Here is a 19,798-nt window from a genome sequence, read left to right as displayed (position 1 = left end):
TCCCCGGGCCCTGTGGGCCGAGGCCCTGGGCTCTTGGGGAGCACGCGGGGGGCCCCGGGGTGCGGTTGGCGGCCTGCGCTCCCCGAGGCCTGCGCTGGCTTCCACAGCGACTGGCCAGGTTGCGGCCCCCCAAAGTGGACGGCCCCCCGCCCGTTCCCGCTCCTGGTGTTAATATTTGATGTCCACGCCGCTCTGCACGGGGGCAGAAACTCGGGGTTCGTGCAGGAAATGGGGTGCAGCTGGGACCTGGATGCCCAGCGAGGGAAGTGGGCCCCCGAGCTCAGCGCCAGCCTTGGGGGACCCGGGTGTGGAGAAAGAGCAAAGCAGGCTGGGGAGAGGGGGTCGGAGCTTCTGGGGGGACGGGGACCCCGAGACGGAGGGGAGGAGGGCGGGGAAGGAACCAGCTGTGTGGGCCACGCCGGGACCCGGCACGCTGCCCGCGGCCCTTAGGTGACGCAGCGGGCAGCCACGGGCATGGTCAGCCTGGCCCCGGGGCCCGGTAGCTGATGGACGGGGTGCCCGCACCTCTGAGGTCCTGGACAGCAGTCCGTCGCCTCCCCGGCTCCGAGCCCCGCGGCCCCAGCACGGCCTCACCCTCACCTCCCACACTCAGCTACACCCGCAGAGACCCTTTCCCCAATGCCCCGCACTGTGAGCCCCGGAGCCTCAGGAAGGCGCTGGGGAGAATTACGAGGCCCTGAACGATGGCGCCCCACACAGCTCCACGCTCTGTCCCCCAACAGCGTCGCTCTGACTTTCCACGGGCTGGGCTCAGATTTGGAGCCCTCCTGCCTCAGCCTCCCACAGTGCTGGAGTAACGGGCGCACACCGTGCCCAGAGACATGTTTAAAATGCGATTCCAGAACATTCCCACCACCCCAAAGACCCGGCATCCATCAGGCAGCCGCTCTTCAGGTCTCCCTGGAACAGCCCAGTGTTCATCAGCCAGACGGGAATGGTGCACGGACCGGGCGGAGCTCATACCTGCTCACGAGCGACTGAGGGTCCGACCTGTCGGTCTCTGACCGCAGCACCGTCTCTGGGGGGGGGGCGGGGAGGCTGGAACTAACAGGGTTTCCACAGCCAGCCCTGTGCTGAATCATTTATGGTGCTTTTGGGTGTGGAATACTATACAGTCCCAAAAAAGAAAAAACCAGGCACGGTGGTGCATCCCTCTAAATCCAGCTTCTGGGAGGCTGAGGCAGGAGGAGCCCCTGTACGTAGAGCCAGGATTGGGCAGCCCAGCAACGCTATGGGAAAACAGAAACAGGCCGGGCCAGCCGCACGTGAGTTTCCACGGGAGATTCCACCGTTCTCCGGCACCTTTAACTGCAGGCAGAGTGCAGAAAGACGGGTGAACCGAGGCACGGCTTGCACCTGAAATATTAAAGCAGCTGACGGGGCCAGCTCAGAACACACAGACTTTCAGTTAGAAATGAGCTCCTCGGGGAAGAGTCCACAAAGCAGGAGCCCAGAGGCGGGCAGGGACAAACAGCGTCCCTGTCCTCAGAAAATGCCCATTGCTACAGAATGAACCATTGAGTCTGACGATTTCTTTTACTGTGCACAGACCCTAGAGGAAGACCTGGGCCGGGCTTCCGCGGTTTCCCCGCCTTGATCTCGGGGAGCGGACCCCCAGGACGCTGCAAACCCGCCTGGCTGAGGCCGCACCCCGGCCGGCTCCGTGCTGGGCTCTGCGGTGATACTCAGCTGTCCTGCATCTCTGCAAATCCCGGCTCGGAGCGGAGCTCAGCCCAGCACCGGCCACCGCGGGCAGGTTTTTTGGAGGGCACAGCAGGAGACCCAGGACAGCCTCCTGGTCCCCGATCCCGCCCGGCCTGTCTGCCAACTAAATGAAGCTAAAGAAACCCAGCCCCTGCTTTTGAATGTGTTCGAAAATATCAAAACATCTAGATAATTCGTTGGGAGATTTTTCTAGGAAAAGCGGGCTGCAGCCGGGGTGGTGACGCCCGCGGGGCCCAGCACCCCTCGGGAGGCTGAGGCAGGAGGGTCCCCGCGAGCTCGAGCCCGGCCTGGGGAGCTCGGCTTGGGCTGGTGCGTTTGGGTCTTGCAGGCCCGAGATGTCCGCTTGGCTTCATCATTTATGGGTCTGCAGCGAGGTGAAGCCCCGAGAGACAGAGGAGAAAACGGGGGTCAGTGACTCCCCCAAAAGAGCCCTCTGGGGCTTGCTGGCCCCCACGATGCCCCGCTGTGCGCCCAGCCCTGGGTTCATCTGCGGGTGACTTCAGAGCGCTCAGGACCCGGGGTCCCCCCTGCGATATCGGGGACACCGGCTCACTGCAGCCCCGGTTTAGGGGTGCGGGCCTGGGGACCCCAGACTTACATGCAGCTCGTCCTCGAGGGCTGGGGCTCAGCTGGGTGTAAGTCAGGCTTTGCATCAAGAGAGCATGAAAGCCTCTCAGGCTTTGGGTTCGTTTTGGTCTGTTACTCCAGGGGGCTGATAGGATACTCGGGTGTGGTCACCCCCGGTCACCCCGGAAAGCCTCATGTTTGGAGCCAGACAGCGCAGGGCCCAGGGTTTATATAGACTTTCCTAGGCCACGCCCCTAAGGACATGGCTACGCCCCCAATGATATAACATCCTCCTCAGGCCCCGCCCCTTAAAGGTCCCGCGCCTTCCCAGGAGCCCTGCAGACGGGGAACAAAGCCTTCCACACACCCAGTCGCCGCGGGCCCTTTAAGATGCCAAGCGATGCCCCCTGTTTCCTGGGGGCCAAAGCTTTGAAAAGGGGGCTGTGTTTTACACTGCAGGTCAGGACAGGGCGGCCCCAGGGGACCCTGAGTGCTCAGCCTCCCGGATGGAGCAGGAGGCAGATGCAAAGGCCAGGGGGTCGGGGGTGGGGTGGGGGGCTCATGAGGGCTGTGTCAGCACTGAGGGCCTGAGGAGCCGGGAGGGCCCGGGAGTGCCCTGCCTCGCCGCCCCGAACCCTGACCCCCACCCCAACCCTGACCCCACAGGCTTAGGGAAAGGCCCAGACCCTGTCACCCCGCATCCTCCAGGCCGTTGCGGCCCTGAAGTGGGAGGTCTGCTCCCAACCTGCGGGTGGCGCCTTAGGAAGAAAGAGGGTCCCTGCATTAGAGGGACTCTGGAGAGGAGACCCTCCTGCCTCGGCCTCCTGAATCCAACGGCAGCGTCCTCATGACGGACAGAAGAGAGGACACAGACACGGAGGTGGAGGCAGAGCCTGCAGGGACAGGGCAGCGGCCCAGGGCCATCTGGACTCGGAGGAGGAGGCAGAGGCAGGAGGGTGTCCACCAGGTAGCTGCCCAGTGGTGGGTCCTACGGGGCTTCTTTCCAGGGACCTGGTGACCCAGAGAAAAGCCGCACATTTCCTGGAGGTGGGAAGAGGAGAAATCTCCAAGAGAAGGCTCCCCACGGCCCCCAGGTAACGGCAAAGTGGTCTCTTGCACCCAGCCTCCCTGAGCGGGCTCTGGGTCGTGCGCATGCGGCCCCGGGACGTCCGCCCTATCAGAAACTCCTTCATACTGGCGCCAGATATGAACCGTCCAATGGAAAGGCTCGCCGGGTTCCCAGCGGATGTAAATGACAATCAGGAGCCGCGTGTTCGGATTGGCTGTGCCCACATGCAAATGAAGGGCCCAACATCACATCTTCTGATTGGCCCTGGGAAGAGTACTGGATTTACGTAAAGAACTGGAATAAAGTAACGCCTTCTCTGATTGGTTCCAGGGCCGGGCCAGGACCAGGCTGGTCTTCAGGCCACGCCCCGCTCACCTGGCCCGCCCCGGGTTTCCGGGTTCCCAGGGCATCGGGTTTAGGGGTCCTGGCCGTGTCCTCCAGGCTTCACCTGGGTTCCTCCTGTTAAACCCTCAGAGACACAGGCCACGAACGGGCCTTGATGGGTCGGTGGAGGCAACCAGAATCCAGGCTCGCAAGTGAAGTAAGTCAGGCTGGCATTGTCTCGCTGCTGTGAAACACAAATACGATCGAAAAGTCACACGACAGACAGTCACAGGGGAAGGGAGATTGTGTCCGTGGGTCAGCCCTGCCCGGCTGGGTCTGGCAGCCCGAGCCACGGCCTTTGGGAGGCACAGGGCACCCCGCAGCCCTGGCTGAAGTCCTGCCGTGTGGTTTGAAATGCTGTCTCGCTCTGCTTTTGACCCTGTTGTGGTCATCTTGACTTTGTGGTTGTTTTTTAATCCAGAGAGAGAGACAAACAGAGTTTCCAGCCGTCCAGACTGGTCCGCCGGCTCCCTGCCGGCCAAATGTAAAAGTCAGTCACTTACCGGGTGACGGGGCAAAGCCTTGGTTAAACGCCAGCTCCAGGGAGATGGGGCTCCGCGCACCCGGCCACCCCCGGCTGCCCCTCTGCAGCTGAGCTGGGTCCCGCACAGCCGGCTGGTTCCCCGAGCTCGGGTCCTGATGCACCAAGCCGGGCTCCTTCTCAGGTGCAGCGGCCCCAGGACAAAGGCTCAGGGCTTGGGCGGATCCGACCTGGCGTCCTCCAACCTGACGGGGTGAGGGCCCAGGCGAGGGCGTGGGGCTTGGCGGAGATGGCCTCGAGGTCCACGGGGGCCCCGAGAAAGAGGGATCCACGGGGCATTAGAGGAGGGCCAGGTCAGAGCCCAGGGCTGGCCCTGCACCCAGCCACCCCTGCAGGAGTCCCCGAGAAACTCGGGGTGCATCAGAAGGGTGAATGATCAGCCGGGGGGTGCGGGGGGGGGGAGCGCCTACCTGTCATCCCAGCCCCGGGGAAGCTGAGGCAGGAGGGTCGCTGGGAGTTCGGGGCCAGCCCGGGCTGCACAGTGAGCTCAAGGCCGGCCTGGCTGCAGAGCCGGACCCTGGCTCAAAGGGACAGAAAGACAAACTGCTGCAAAGCCACCGACTGACTGCGTCTGGGCTCCAGGAAGAGAGACCTAAGGTCAGCGCTCTGGAGGCCGGGGCGGGAGGGTGTCACGGGGGAGGCCGGGGCGGGAGGGTGTCACGGGGAGGCCGGGGCGGGAGGGTGTCACGGGGAGGCCGGGGCGGGAGGCTGTCACGGGGGAGGCCGGGGCGGGAGGGTGTCACGGGGAGGCCGGGGCGGGAGGGTGTCACGGGGAGGCCGGGGCGGGAGGGTGTCTCGGGGGAGGCCGGGGCGGGAGGCTGTCACGGGGGAGGCCGGGGCGGGAGGGTGTCACGGGGGAGGCCGGGGCGGGAGGGTGTCACGGGGAGGCCGGGGCGGGAGGGTGTCTCGGGGGAGGCCGGGGCGGGAGGGTGTCACGGGGGAGGCCGGGGCGGGAGGGTGTCACGGGGGAGGCCGGGGCGGGAGGGTGTCACGGGGGAGGCCGGGGCGGGAGGGTGTCACGGGGAGGCCGGGGCGGGAGGGTGTCACGGGGGAGGCCGGGGCGGGAGGGTGTCACGGGGAGGCCGGGGCGGGAGGGTGTCACGGGGAGGCCGGGGCGGGAGGGTGTCACGGGGAGGCCGGGGCGGGAGGGTGTCACGGGGGAGGCCGGGGCGGGAGGGTGTCTCGGGGGAGGCCGGGGCGGGAGGGTGTCACGGGGAGGCCGGGGCGGGAGGGTGTCACGGGGAGGCCGGGGCGGGAGGGTCTCACGGGGGAGGCCGGGGCGGGAGGGTGTCACAGGGGAGGCTGGGGCGGGAGGGTGTCACGGGGAGGCCGGGGCGGGAGGGTGTCACGGGGAGGCCGGGGCGGGAGGGTGTCACGGGGGAGGCCGGGGCGGGAGGGTCTCACGGGGGAGGCCGGGGCGGGAGGGTGTCACAGGGGAGGCTGGGGCGGGAGGGTGTCACGGGGAGGCCGGGGCGGGAGGGTCTCACTGTCCTGCAAGGCCCAGAAGGGCAGTCAGTCCGCGGGGTGACCAGCACCCACAGAGGCCTGCATCTCTTTCCCTGCTCAGGACGTCGAGGCGCCCCAGACCCCGCAGCCCGCGGGGGCCACGCAGAGCTCGGCAAACCTCGCAAGGCCTCGCGGAGCTGGCACAGGGCAGGCTGCACCCGGGTGCCGCCTGCAAACCCCGAAGGCTGAGGCCCGGGGTCCCCGCTATTTGCTCCTCTGTCCCCGAGAACCCGCCCAGGGCTGCATCTGCTTGGCTCCGTCCGCAGCTCTGGCCTCAGCGGAGGTGTCCGTCTGTCTGTCTGTCTGCCCATCAGCTGCAGGTCAGCACCGGCGGCCCCAGCACCGCTGAACGGCTGGGGACTGTGACCCCAACACCGGGAGCCCCCGAGACGCCGGGCCGGGCCTGCGGCATCTGATTCACGGCCCGGGACTCCTGGAGGACAGAGCGGCCGGGTCAGAACCGATCCGGTGAGCACGGGGTGCGCTGTTGTCTGCAAAGCAGCTGTCGGAGTACATGGCGGGGGACTTTGTGTTTACTGAGCATTTATTTATTTACAATTTATTTATAATTTCTCTAAATTATTGATTTATAATTTTTTTGTGTGTTTCTGAGACAAGGTCTCACCGTGCAGCCCAGGCCGGCCTTGAGCTCACTGTGCAGCCGAGGATGGTCTTGAATTCGAAGAGATCCTCCCGCCTCAGCCTCCCGAGCGCTGGGATGACAGGCGTGCACGCCCACGCCCAGCCTTTGCTTCATTTTATTTTATTTCATTTTTTTTTATCAGTACCAGGGATCGAACTCAGGACCGCCTGCTTGCAAGGCAGGTGCTTATGCCGCTAAGCTAAATCCCCAGCCCCTCTGATTTATTTTTAACCAGCATGTAATGGTCCGGATTTCCAGGGTGCCCTGTGAGGTTCCCGGGGGCGCCTGCAGCCGGCACTGGGCACACTTGGCCTCACAGACAGGAGCTGTGGCTGTGCCACGAGACGCGGGCGCCCCCTTCTCTAGCCGCTTTGAAGTCTGTATTTTGTCGGGAAGCACCGCGGACATCGGGACCCCCGGCCCTGATTCCAGCTGCTGGGAGGCTGAGGCAGAAGCATTGTGGGCACCTGAGCAAACCCTGTCTCAAAATAGCAAAATAAAGCGAGCTGCCCAGGGGCTCGGTGGGGGGTTAGGTGAGTCCTGCAGCCCCCCGTGTCCCCCCCAAACCTCAGCTCACGGCCGGCTCTACCTGAGCTGGGCCGGGAGGTGCACAGCTGCCGTGCGGCACTTTGAGGGGGGCTGAGGTGGGAGGATCCACTGCCTTCCTTTTCCTGGCTATGTAATATTCCCTCGCACAAAGGGGCCGTGTTCCGCTGACCCCTTCCTTGAACCCCTCGCCCTTGGGCTGCTTCCGCCTCTCAGCTCTTGTGAACAAAGCTGCTCGGGCCGTGACTATCTCTTTCCACTTCTTCCTCGGCTTGATTTTCAAGCTATTTTTATCGGTGTCGGGCTGTCTCGGGACCCAGGAGTGGCGCGGAGCCTTCGGGAGTTAAATCTCCTCTCTGTGCCGTTTGCTATGAAAACACTTCACCAAGCCAGCGTCCTCCGCGAGGGACACCGAGTCCGTCTCCCCACCGAAGCGGTGAGATAAAACTTTAATTGCACGGCTTCTCTGAGAGCTGTGATTCCCGCCCCGTCAGCAGCTCTGCTCCCTCTAGAATTGCAAATTATTTGAAGCCGTCCCGCCTTCCCCGTGGGTCTTCTCGTCGTGAGGAGCCGGCCACAAGCAGCAGCCTGTGTGGGTCAGCGAGCGGAGCGGGCCCTGTGGCCTCCCCGCCGGGCACGAGCCCTGAGGACGGGGAAGGTGGCCTGCATGGCCGTTGACCGCAGGACCTTGGACAGGCGGGGAGGCAGCGCTGGCGGGGAGCGGGGCTCCTTTCTGGACGCCGGCCTCCAGCCTGCGTGTTTAGAGGCCGAGAGAAAGTTTCACACAACAACCTTCCTCCAGCTCAGCAACACGGGCGCAGCGTGCTCCTGGTTGGTGCAAACACTTTATTCTGTGTGCGAAGCAGCTTTACCAGCATGACACGCGTCACGTGAGTCGATCTCAGCGCCGTAACCGTGTGCGTGGCTGTAATGATTGCACCTCATGGCCACACATAACCATCAATGCAGGAGAAAAATAATCATATCACGAGCAAAGATTATAAATGCAACGCGTAACTCATGCGACACTGTTTTGTAGACTTTTTGGTTGGCTGTATTGCAGGAAACCTGCAACATTTTTTATTGTTGAAAAATCTGCTAAAATGCAGGTGGCCGTGTGGGTTTGCAGACTGGGCAGCCCCAGGGTCACGGCGGCCTGCGGACATGTCGGGCGGCCCAGAGAGGCTGCAGAGATGGTCTCACCACCCACCAGCGCTCTGAGCCGTCCGGAGTTTAAACCTGCAAAGATTATTCAGCCTTTGATGACGCAGGACCTCACGGAGAGCAGCTGCTGGCGTCTCCACGGGAATATCCGGCGCTCGGATCAGGCTTAACTTGACTTCGTAAAAGCTACTAAAACCGTCCGGCTCTGACATATTTAGGCTTCGTAGTCAGCAGGTTCCGTATTAGAAACCGAGTTCCTTTGCTAATGAAATGAATCACAGAAATGCAGAGCCACAGCCAGCGTGCAAAGCCAATCACAGCGACGGCCGATGGCACGGGTTAAAAGGAGCCGTCAGAGGCCGGGTGTGCGGAGACAGCGGCCCAGCAGGACGCTTTGCAAATCGGTTTCCATGTCGCTGAGCAGGGATTGTTTAATTAAATGTCGTCTGTTTAGATTTTCGGGCCTGTCCAGCACCCCTCCTGGGCTGCTCTGTCCTTTACAAGATTGTGGCCCTCAGATCCCAGCCCAGATCGGTAGCCCCGTCTCCATATTACAAGGAATTGGAGACCATATAGAGTTCCCAAGGTGACACCCCGTGACTCACCCAGTGAATTTTGGTCCCTTCATGGATATATATATGGATGTATCATTTGTCAGGTTGCTTTACTCCAAGTAAGATGATTGCTAACTGCACGGGTTGTTGAATGAATATTTTGTTCTGCTGTTGAGTACAGGATTTGAACTCAGGACCTTGGGTTTGCCAGGCAGGCTCTGTGCCGCTGAGCTAAATCCCCGGTTTGCAGAGTGAATGTGTTTTTTTCTCTCTAGTTTGATTTGCTTTCTGTTCACACACAAGAATTTGCAGCCTTACAGCGCGCAGTCCGAGGCTGACCGTGTGGTGACCCAGCTCCGCCGGCCCGTCGGAGAGCTTTGCCTTCTGGGCACTAAAACTCTGAGAATCCACTCCGAGCTGGACTGAAGCTCCTGTGAGGCTCCTCTGTTGCTGGCCGAGCCTTTCATCTTTCCCTTTGTTGATCTGCAGTGAGCGGGCCCTGTGTGCACGCGAGCCCTGCATCGCCTCAAGCGCTGTCCGTGTGTGATGCAAACACTAAACAGGGTTCCGGCCACCGAGCACGCCGGTGCTTGTCACACGGGAAGCTGATCGGGTGTGCACGACTCGGGGCGCAGGGCAGCCGGCCGAGCACGCGAGGGCTGCACAGGAAAAGGCCCCGGTGCCGAGAAGGGGGCCTGCCTGCACCCCTGGCTCCCGAGGCCAGGCGGGGACCCTGCACATGGGCGTGACGGGGCCCGGGGGGAGCTCTGCAGCCAGGGCAGGCCGCGGCCTCTGCGTCCTCACCGGGAGTGGACACAGCGAAGGCAGCAGAGGCCGATGAATGTCCCTGGAGACACGGGGAGGTGGCGCCCACCGGGGAACAGGGCACCTAATCCTGCCAGGGCGGGCGGGCGGCCCTGGGTGACGCGGCCACGGAAATCCACGCGGGCGGAGGACGGGGAAGGGGGCCCAAGGCGCTCTCGAGTCTTGGAGATTTTTGCAACATGGAAAAATGACCCACATGCACACACATGCACACGCATGCACACATGCACACGCATGCACAAGCATGAACACACGCACACGCAAACACACATGCACAAGCATGTACAAGCATGCACACACTTACAAACACACATGCACAAGCATGCACACACAAACGCACACACATGCACAAGCATGCACACACACATGCACACACTTACAAACTCACATGCATACACGCATGCACAAGCATGCACACACACTTGCACGTGCACACAAACTCACACTCGTGCACACACAGGTACATACATGCACACATGCACACACACCCACATGCATTCACACACACGCACACACGTGTGCACATGCACTTACACACACGCACACAGCAGACCCAGATCGGCCCGAGGCCCAGGTCTGCAGGCTCTCACACAACTTTCTAAGTTTGGACGCTGACCACTATCCGGCCCCCCTGAGCCCCCAAAGCTGTGATGAAATTCACACCCCGCTCTGCACCGGTTCCCGAACCCCGGTCGGGTCTCGGGGCCTGTTTCTTATGCCCCCAGAATCCTCCTCTTTGTCCGGAGGGAGCAGCCACGCGGTCTCAGAGCAGCCCGCGTCTATCCGGGTTTGCACATCTGCCCGCAGCCGAGGGGCGTCCTCTGAGACCCGGCGTCAAGTGCACACGGTCCGAGCATCCGATCACAGGTGCGGAGGGCAGGGCAGCGGTCACGGGGCCTGGAGGGGCGTCTGGAGCGGCCGAGTACCGGGATCTGGGCAGCGATGACCAGGCCGGTCTCTGATGCCAAAGAGATGGAGCCGCCTGGCTGGGAATCAAGCCGTATGGAGGAGTTTGTCAACCACAGGGGTGGCTTCTGGGACATGCAGAGGTGGATTCTGGGAGATGCAGAGGTGGCTTCTGGGAGATGCAGAGGTGGATTCTGGGAGATGCAGAGGTGGATTCTGGGAGGTGCAGAGGTGGATTCTGGGAGGTGCAGAGGTGGATTCTGGGAGATGCAGAGGTGGCTTCTGGGAGATGCAAAGGTGGATTCTGGGAGATGCAGAGGTGGATTCTGGCAGATGCAGAGGTTGATTCTGGGAGATGCAGAAATGGATTCTGGGAGATGCCGTCCACACTTGGCTCTGCAGCTTGACCGGCTCCCCAGCAAGCCCTCAATTGCGGGATCCAGCGCCACGTGCCTGCCTGGCGTGGCTGGAGCCTGCACGCGTGAGAATCTGTGACCCCACACTCTGTGTGGACGGTGCAGTTTTCCAAAGCTCGACAGGTGCTGGCTGCCCCTGCATCAACTCAACCCATTGGGGCGCATTCCCTGAGCCCCATCTCACCCCTACGGTGTGGGACCTCAGATTGCTTCACCTCAGGGCTGAAAGTCGTGTAGTGACAGCTGTTAGGGGATCGAGAGCGAGAGAGGGACCCAGACTCTTGGAGGAAACGAGGGTTCCTCGGGCAGACGGAGCGTCCCCGAGTCCTCCCCCGGGGCCAGGGGCACATGGGCACCCTGGGCACCGCCATGGGTGCAGACCCGCAGGTCAGTGACCCCCACAAGGTGTCATTATCTACACAGACAGACAGCCACACGTCAGAGGTTTACACGTGGACACAGTCAGCCCCATGGGCCTGGACACAGAGCATCAGAGGTGGACACCTGGATATCAAACTAGCCGTGATTCTTTTAATCTTTCATCTCGCTTTTTAGTTACATTTTGGATTTCTTGCACAAGGGGAACACTGCAGTATTTCATGTCCGATTTATTTCAATTCACATTGTATTCTGAAGGGCGACCTGCTTCCCTACAAGTTTGCCCTTCTTCGGGGCAGAGTAGTACTCCACTGTGTGTAAACACCAACCTTTCCTCACACACTGGGCTGTCAGTGGACACAGACGCTGCTTCCAGGAGGCCGCCATCAGGAATCGGGCTGCTATAACCAGGGAACGGCTGGGGCAGACTGAGTTTCTAGCTTTAGCTGTCTGAGGACTCTGCATGCGGATTTCCCCGGTGCTGGCCCTGGGTTAGACTCCCGCCGTGGGTGTGGAAAGGCCCCTTCTGCCCTCAGCCCCGCCAGCCCTGGTATTGTTTGCTTGGATGTTTGCTTGGATGGCGGCTGTTCTCCCCGGGGTGAGACGGGGTAGATTCTGATGTCCACCCTGGACACAGACACAGACTCAGATGTCAGTTACAGTGGTATTGATAGATGGTGACAGGACGCCGGTCCCCGTCCACCTCGGTCCCCAGAGCTGGCCCCGTGCGACTCCCGGCTCCTCCCCAAGGTCACAGTGACCGGGAAAGGTCAGAGTTTGGGGTCCATTCGGGACATGGAGGCGGACAGGACGGTGCAGCTAAAGTCCCTGAGGATAGAGCACCCCAAGCTGCAGGGAGAGCGGCCGGATCTGGGGGGCCATGCAGGGCGGGGGGGACTCTGAGGGCTCCGCACCCTCGGCTGTGGCTGTGGTCAGTGCTGACCACCCATGCGGAGCCTCTCCCACTCTGTGAACCCCGCAGATGGCACGGCAGGGTGCAGCTGTGCTCCCCGAGTGGGATAAACCAGCGGGGCCTGCAGAGGCCTGGGAGCCCAGCTGGACCTGGCCACGGCGCACGCGCGCCCCCTGCTGGACGCCGGCTCCACAGGCCCCGTCCTTCGCTTTCCTTTCTGTCCCAGGGGACGCCAGACACGGCTGAGACCCACGTCACCCAAAACATGCCCTCGCCACCGTTACATCTACTGGGGGTGCAAGGTACCCACGGGTGCGTGCAGGCCATGCCTCCCAGACGTGGATAGCAGGGTGTCGGCTTTGTCTCTGTTGGCCCTGGCCCTGGTAACCGCCCCCTGCTCCGTCCCTCTAGGGATCCCCCTCAAGGTCAGTCTTCGGTGGTCACACTTTTTCATGACTGAATAGTATTCCTCCACACAAGACAGACTGTCCATCCATCATCCGTCCATGGGTTGCCCCCGCTTTGTGGCTGTGTAAATAACGCTGCCCCACGGCTCTCCAGATCCCTGATTCCACTTCTTCTGACGTGAGGTAGCTCGTGAGAGTCCTGGGGAAGGTGTGTTTCCTACGCATATCCTGTTACATTACATCAGATGGTCTGGAAATGCAGCTCTCCGTTCCTGACTCACTTTGGACTGACTCGGTTTGGCTTGAGTTTTGGGGACAGGGTCTCGCTATGTAGCCCATACTGCCCTCCAAGTCACTACGGAGCCCAGGCTGGCCTGAACTCCCGGGAATCCTCCTGCCTCAGCCTCCCAGGTGTTAGAACGACAAGCCGGTCACAGTCTTGGGGAAAAGATGGGATCTTGAGTCAAAAGAAACCCCAGGAAAAGATAATGAACCGCCCCAGCCTCCCAGAGAACAAGGTAGAGGACCAATTCTGGCCAAATTCCGATCCGGAAGAAAAATCCAGCTACGTGCTGGGAATAAATACCCCGGCGCCTTTCTCTTCCCGCCCCCTGTCTCTCCCTCCTGTCTCTCATTGGCTGAACCTGCTCGCCAGTCATCCAGCTATGGCGCCAGGCAGCTGTCAATCACGGGGTTGGGGGCGGAGACATCCCAGAATGACTTGCGTCCATGCGGGCCCCTGTCAATCACACTGCGGGGTAACTGGTCGACCCTGCGAGTTTGCTGAGTGCGCGCAGCCAGAGGGACGGTGGCGATGGACGTGAAGAGGTCCAGTGTGAGTTCTCCTGAGAGAGCCGAACCAGCCCAATGGATGTGATGCTTCCTCGCTTGGGCTGCACGGTCAGCTTCATTGCCTGGCCCTGCCTCGCCTGGGGGGGGGGGGAGAGAGAGAGAGAGAGAGAGAGAGAGAGAGAGAGAGAAACTGCCCAACAGGACCTCACCAGCATCGGCTGGGGCTGGATGTCTCTGGAAAGTCAATCCCTGTGACACCTGGTCACAAATTCAGCAGCTGGACATAAACGTCCTGCACACACTGCTGCTGCCCAGGGCCACAGAAAGCAAAGGCCAGCAACACAGATGACCTTTAGCTGCGCCGTCCTGGCCACCTCCGTGTCCCGAATGGACCCAAAACCTTGACCTTCCCCGGTCACTGTGACCTTGGGGAGGAGCCAGGAGTTGCACAGGCCAGCTCCGGGGACCGAGGTGGACGGGGACCCGGAGTCCTGTGTTTACAGCTGCCTTTCTGCTGGACGGCGCTGGACAATGGCCATCACCGGGTTTCTGATCACATCTCATAAAGACCCTGTGGACAGAGGACCCCAGAGCTGCTGTACAGAGCGGCTGGGATGCTGGGATGAGCCATGCAGAGCCGGGGAGGACTTTAAAGGGTTTTTGTGGCAGGGAGTCTGTTGCTGTATTGCATTTTTCGTGTTTGCTTTGATATGGACAATCGAACTCAGGCCTCAGGCCGGCCAGGCAGGCGCTGTGCCACGAGCTGCATCCCCAGCCCGTAGTGAGGCTTAATTCTCTGCAATATGCACCATATTCTTGGATTGCAGCCCTCGTGCTTGCACTAGGAGCTGAGATGGTACCAGAGTCAACTTGTAAAGAGACTCAGGGAGGAAAGGTGTTCACCATCACTATAGGCGGACAGCCTGGGAGACGGGGTGGATGTCTGGGGTGGTGGAGCCACGGGGGCCACCGTGTCAGCTTCTGACTGAGACTTCACACTCACAGGTTAAGGGAGAAGATTGATTAGGCTCACGGGTGCGGAGGGTGCAGTCCATGGCCGGCTGCTCCAAGGCGGGAGCATCATGGTGGACGGTGTGGGGAGGAGAGACGCTCACATCATGGTGGCCGGGAAGCAGGGAGAGAAGGGAGGAGCCGGGGACCAGAGCACAGCTTAAAGAGGGAGCTCAGTGTGGCTCAGGGGTGCAGAGGGTGCAGTCCATGGCCGGCTGCTCCAGGGCGGGAGCATCATGGTGGACGGTGTGGGGAGAAGAGACGCTCCCATCATGGTGGCTGGGAAGCAGAGAGAGAAGGGAGGAGCCGGGGACCAGAACACAGCTTAAAGAGGGAGCTCAGTGTGCTCAGGGGTGCAGAGGGTGCAGTCCATGGCCGGCTGCTCCAAGGCGGGAGCATCATGGTGGATGGTGTGGGGAGGACAGATGCTCCCGTCATGGTGCCGGGAAGCAGGGAGGGAATGGGGGAGCCGGGGACCAGAACACAGCTTAAAGAGGGAGCTCAGTGTGGCTCAGGGGTGCAGAGGGTGCAGTCCATGGCTGGCTGCTCCAAGGCGGGAGCATCATGGTGGACGGTGTGGGGAGGAGAGACGCTCCCATCATGGTGGCCGGGAAGCAGGGAGAGAAGGGAGGAGCCGGGGACCAGAACACAGCTTAAAGAGGGAGCTCAGTGTGGCTGAGGGGTGCAGAGGGTGCAGTCCATGGCCGGCTGCTCCAGGGCGGGAGCATCATGGTGGACGGTGTGGGGAGGAGAGACGCCCACATCATGGTGGCCGGGAAGCAGGGAGAGAAGGGAGGAGCCGGGGACCAGAACACAGCTTAAAGAGGGAGCTCAGTGTGGCTCAGGGGTGCAGAGGGTGCAGTCCATGGCCGGCTGCTCCAAGGCGGGAGCATCATGGTGGACGGTGTGGGGAGGAGAGACGCTCCCGTCATGGTGGCCGGGAAGCAGGGAGAGAAGGGAGGAGCCGGGGACCCCCGTGTCCACCTCCCACAAATGCCCACCTCCTGCAGCACAGTCAGCCAGGACCTCAGCCCTGGACGGGTCCTCTGAGGGCCAGCACCCGGGATTCATCTCCTCCCAAAGGCAGAGCCTCCGGCTGAACGGCACGGCCATCGTGCTGCCCACAGAATCCGCCTCTCTCTGCCCCCAAACACCAGGACGCAGGGAAAGCTGGCTCTTTATTGTGAGTGCTGTCACGGCACGGTGGCCCCCCACCCCAGGGGCAGCGGCTTCCGGGCTAACATGGCATCGTAGACGCCCCCCGTCCTCTTGAACCGGAAATCCCCGAAGCCGGCGGCGGCCAGCAGCGCCCGGTACTGGCCCGGGCTGCGCTCCAGGCCCTCGGTCTGTAGCAGCATGTTCAGGGAGAGGAACAGGGCGGAGCGGGGCCCGCGGCGGTCCTCCTGCAGGACGCTCTCCACCACCAGGACGCCCCCACCTGGGCAGGCACGCGGGGCAGGTGAGCCCCCGCTGGGGCTGTGACCCCAGGACCCTGCCCTCAGCTCCCCGCACCGCGGCCCGTGCGCACCTGGCCTGCAGGCGCCGTGGATGCGGCTCAGCAGCGCCGAGCACTTGGGGTCCCCCCAGTCGTGCAGGACCCTGGCCAGGATGTACAGATCGGCCTGCGGGAGCCCGTCCCGGAAGAAGTCTCCTGCAGTCGGGCAGAGACGAGGTGAGTGTGACCCAACCCGGCAGCGCCCGGCCCCGCGCTAACCCTGCTCCTGCAGCAGAGGTCCGCCATGCTGCCCCCTGCCTGCTCCCACAAAATGTAGGGGCCCCGGAGACAGGCAGGAGCCAGCCGGGTCCTGGGACCGACATGCACGCCCACCTGCACGCCCATTTCCGAGGCCGAGACCTGTCCACTGAGGGCGAGGGCGCAGTCCGCCATCCAACAAGGCTGAGTGCACCCAAGTCCCAACTTTTAGGGTGCACGGTGTGGAGTCTCATCCCCAGAGACTCTGTCTGTGCTGCACGTTGATTTTAAAGCACCCCACAAATCATAATTGGGAGCTGGGGGTGGAGGTGTCCGCCTGTCATCACGGCGCTCTGGGAGGCTGAGGCAGGAGGCCGTCTGGTCAGCCCAGCCTGGGTGTGCGTGACCCAGCGAGATGCTTCTCAGAATGAAAAATAAAAACGTCCTGAAGGTGTTAATCACCAGAGGACCCTCGGTGCAAAACCAGCACTGACAAAAAGACCACTTATTCTGGAACCCAAGATTTTGGGGCCCTTACACACCACGCACGGAGCGCCATGAGAGCTGACTTCTTGGGGGAGCCATTTTGGGGGTTGCGGAAACCAGATCAAATAAGAAATTGTTGTTTTTCAAAGCCGGGGAGGAAGAGGTGACCCCGCACAGGGCCGATGTGGCATCTAGAGTTTCCCCCCAAAACAGGAGGCTGCAGGAGACCCTCCCGCCTCTGCCTCCTCCGGGATGCCGTCCCTCCGTGTCTCATCTTCCCTGATTGCGTCTGCCAGGCCCGAGCTGGCCACCAAGGCCACGGTGGCCACAGGCGGGAACGAGGGACGGGAAGGGTCCCGGCTGGACCTCAGGGCAGCCCCAGAGTCCAGCTCCGTGGTCACTAGGGTGCTCGGAAATGAGGGCGGGCACCGGGACCGGGGAGGGAGCCCCCAAGCCTGCACCCGCACCTCACCTTCCTGGGAAGCAGATCCGCGCCCCCTCCGGGAAGGGGAAGTGAGCCCGGGCCGCCCGCACGACTTCCGGGATGTCCAAGACGGTGACGTGGCGTCGGGGTACAGGGTGGCACACTCCCGGGCCAGCGCCCCGGAACCTCCTGAACAGGACGCACGCGTGGGGCCCTCAGAGTGGACCCTGCGAGTCGCTCAACACCCTCCAGGTCTGGGCTGTGGCCGCCGGGGCCGAGCCGGACTCGGGCTGGACCGCGTCCTCCTGGTCAGGCCTGCTGAGGGTCCCTGGAGGCCGTGCGGGAGGCCTGAGGCTTGGTGCACAGGGGGACGGAGGGCGGGAACGGGAGGGGGGCAGGGGAGGGAGCTGGCCACTGGGCACTATCTCAGCAGCTCTCGGTGAGGGCAGGTGGCCAGCGGCTTGGTGTCCAGTGCCGGTGATCAAGGTGAGTGGACCGAGGTGCCGCGTGTGCCTCGTCAAGGGAGGGGACTGTGCACCCTGCACCACGGGTCAGTACACCCAGGACAGCACGTGGCCAGCACGTGGTCAGCCCACGGTGGACACAGAACAGGAATCTCGGCGCCCAGCTCAGGGGGACGCGCTCACCTCCCAGGTCGCAGACCAGCGGGAAGGGCGACAGGTCGAAGGCGGCAGCACGCGGCTCCCGCTGACGCTCCAGACCTCCTGGAGGCCACGCATAAACCGCAGGCGCTCAGCCTCGGACCTGGGGTGCAAATTCACAGTGCAAGGGTCGTGCAAAACCCTGGGCGTCCGCGGTCAGCGTCGGCCGGAGTGATCACAAAGAGGAGGCTACATGTCTCAGTCACTATCCCAAACTGGGAAAACACCAGACATCAGTCACTCAGAGGACGGGATTATCAGGCTCAGGGGTGCAGAGGGTGCAGTCCATGGCCGGCTGCTCCAAGGCGGGAGCATCATGGTGGACGGGTGGGGAGGAGAGACGCTCCCATCATGGTGGCCGGGAAGCAGGGAGAGAAGGAGGAGCCGGGGACCAGAACACAGCTTAAAGAGGGAGCTCAGTGTGGCTCAGGGGTGCAGAGGGTGCAGTCCATGGCCGGCTGCTCCAGGGCGGGAGCATCATGGTGGACGGTGTGGGGAGGAGAGACGCTCCCATCATGGTGGCCGGGAAGCAGGGAGAGAAGGGAGGAGCCGGGGCCCAGAGCACAGCTTAAAGAGGGAGCTCAGTGTGGCTCAGGGGTGCAGAGGGTGCAGTCCATGGCCGGCTGCTCCAAGGCGGGAGCATCATGGTGGACGGTGTGGGGAGGAGAGAGCTCCCATCATGGTGGCCGGGAAGCAGGGAGCAAGCTGGTGCATTATTTTGATTTCTGGATGGAAGGCCCTGCACGTGGTCTTTCTGGCACAGTGTCCGGTGCCCTCTAAGGACGCTGCTGTCAGAGCGGGGCCCTGCGGGACTTGCATTACCTGTAGATGGCCGTGAACAGGTCCTGAGAGGGCACCCCGAAAGCCTGCGGGTACTGATTCTTCCCTTCCCTGGGAAAGAGGACAATCTCTGCCTCTGGGACTTCGACTCTGGATCCAGGTGGGTGACGCACACCTGTCCTCCCGGAATCGGGGGTGTGGCTGGGGGCTCCGGGCGGGTGGAGCGGGGAGACCCTGCGCCCTGCATCTCCTCCAGAGCCCTCAGGGAACCACCCGGGTCCACCCGGGACGTGGACAGCAGGACGCCCACAGACCCAGGCCAGGCAGAGCCTGCTCCTCGGCGCCCTGTTCTCTGGCCCCTCCCCACCCTCTTGCACCCCATAAGGTGGCACAGACTGCTCCCTGGCTGGGGACCCTCCAGAGGTTCGCCCAGTGCTGACGGGGCCTCAAGTCCCCGATTCGGGTCTCTGGTGCCGGCAGCGATGGGTTTAACGCTGCAGGGGACCTGGTCACTCGGGGCCCGGCGCCCACCTCACGGCCTCGGCCAGGTGCGCCCAGCACCGGTAGGTGGTCCCGGCCAGGTAGAGCACCATGTTCCGCTGGGATGTCCGGCTGCGGCTGGTCAGATAGGCGCTGGACAGCTCCGTGTTTGCATAGAGAGCTGGAGAGAGATGGAGCACGGGCGCTGAGTCCAGGCCTGTCCTGCCCAGCGCTGCCCCTGGTGGGCGGGTGGAGGGACACCAGGGTGACTGGATGGTGGACCTCAGCCCCTCGAGGGTGTGGGGAGGCCCGGAGAACCAGAAGGGGACGCCCTTGCCAGCCCGGGGACCTTTTAATAACACTCAGCACAGGTGGACCCAGGGGAGAGGCCAGGACAGAGGGACAGAAACCAACATGGCGGCCCTGGGGGGGAGCTGGCACCAGGGGGAGAAAAGCACCCGGCCCGGCCCAGAGCTGGGAGCAGGACGGGGTCCATCTGCCCACCTACCAACCCGGCCAGCTGCAGTCACCGCACGCACCCACCACGTCTGTCTGTCTGTCCGGCGGCCATGTCTGTCTGTCTGCTGTGTGCACACTGATCGAGCACCAACCCTCCTCAGCCTGAGTGTTATGCACTCACGGACCGGCCATCGGCCAGCCTGTCGGTGACGCGTCCATGAACCCACCCTGTGTCACCGCGTACCCATGTGTCGTCTGTCCAGCCCCTTACCATCTGTCCCTCTGTCCCCACAGGTCCCACAGCCGAGGGCCACGAGCCCAGCACAGGAGCCGCTACCTGCTGAGCCCGTCGGCGTGTACAGTGCCCGGCTCCTCCCCACCCGGCCTGTCTACCTCCCCGCACTGCCCGTCTGCACCCACCCACGATGCCATCTGTCGGCCACCAT

General features: G+C 62.7%; 1 protein-coding gene and 1 long non-coding RNA gene across 3 annotated transcripts; one reads left to right on the top strand and one right to left on the bottom strand.

The window, feature by feature from the left end:
* The first annotated feature begins 435 nt into the window (after positions 1-435).
* Positions 436-8,994, top strand: LOC134474580 (uncharacterized). 2 transcript variants are annotated; one of them, XR_010045415.1, is made up of 5 exons: positions 436-3,407; positions 3,518-4,500; positions 4,816-4,904; positions 5,875-6,281; positions 6,432-8,994. It is a non-coding gene; the product is annotated as an uncharacterized LOC134474580 (long non-coding RNA). The 2 variants fall into 2 exon arrangements; XR_010045414.1 differs by having other exon boundaries at positions 446-4,500.
* Positions 8,995-15,527: 6,533 nt separating this feature from the next.
* Asmt (acetylserotonin O-methyltransferase) lies at positions 15,528-19,464 on the bottom strand. Its single transcript, XM_063242742.1, is given in 9 exon segments — positions 15,528-15,806; positions 15,897-16,019; positions 17,015-17,104; positions 17,107-17,160; positions 17,619-17,666; positions 17,669-17,736; positions 18,456-18,524; positions 18,945-19,074; positions 19,437-19,464. Coding segments are annotated over 9 exon segments (855 nt in total). The 3' UTR covers positions 15,528-15,561.
* Between the last annotated feature and the right edge of the window lie 334 nt (positions 19,465-19,798).

The sequence above is a fragment of the Cavia porcellus genome, unplaced genomic scaffold (genome assembly GCF_034190915.1).
Source record: "Cavia porcellus strain 051 isolate PalLab524CR breed Dunkin Hartley unplaced genomic scaffold, mCavPor4.1 scaffold_33, whole genome shotgun sequence".
Taxonomy (NCBI): Eukaryota; Metazoa; Chordata; class Mammalia; order Rodentia; family Caviidae; genus Cavia; species Cavia porcellus.
This window is presented reverse-complemented; position numbering and strand designations above follow the sequence as displayed.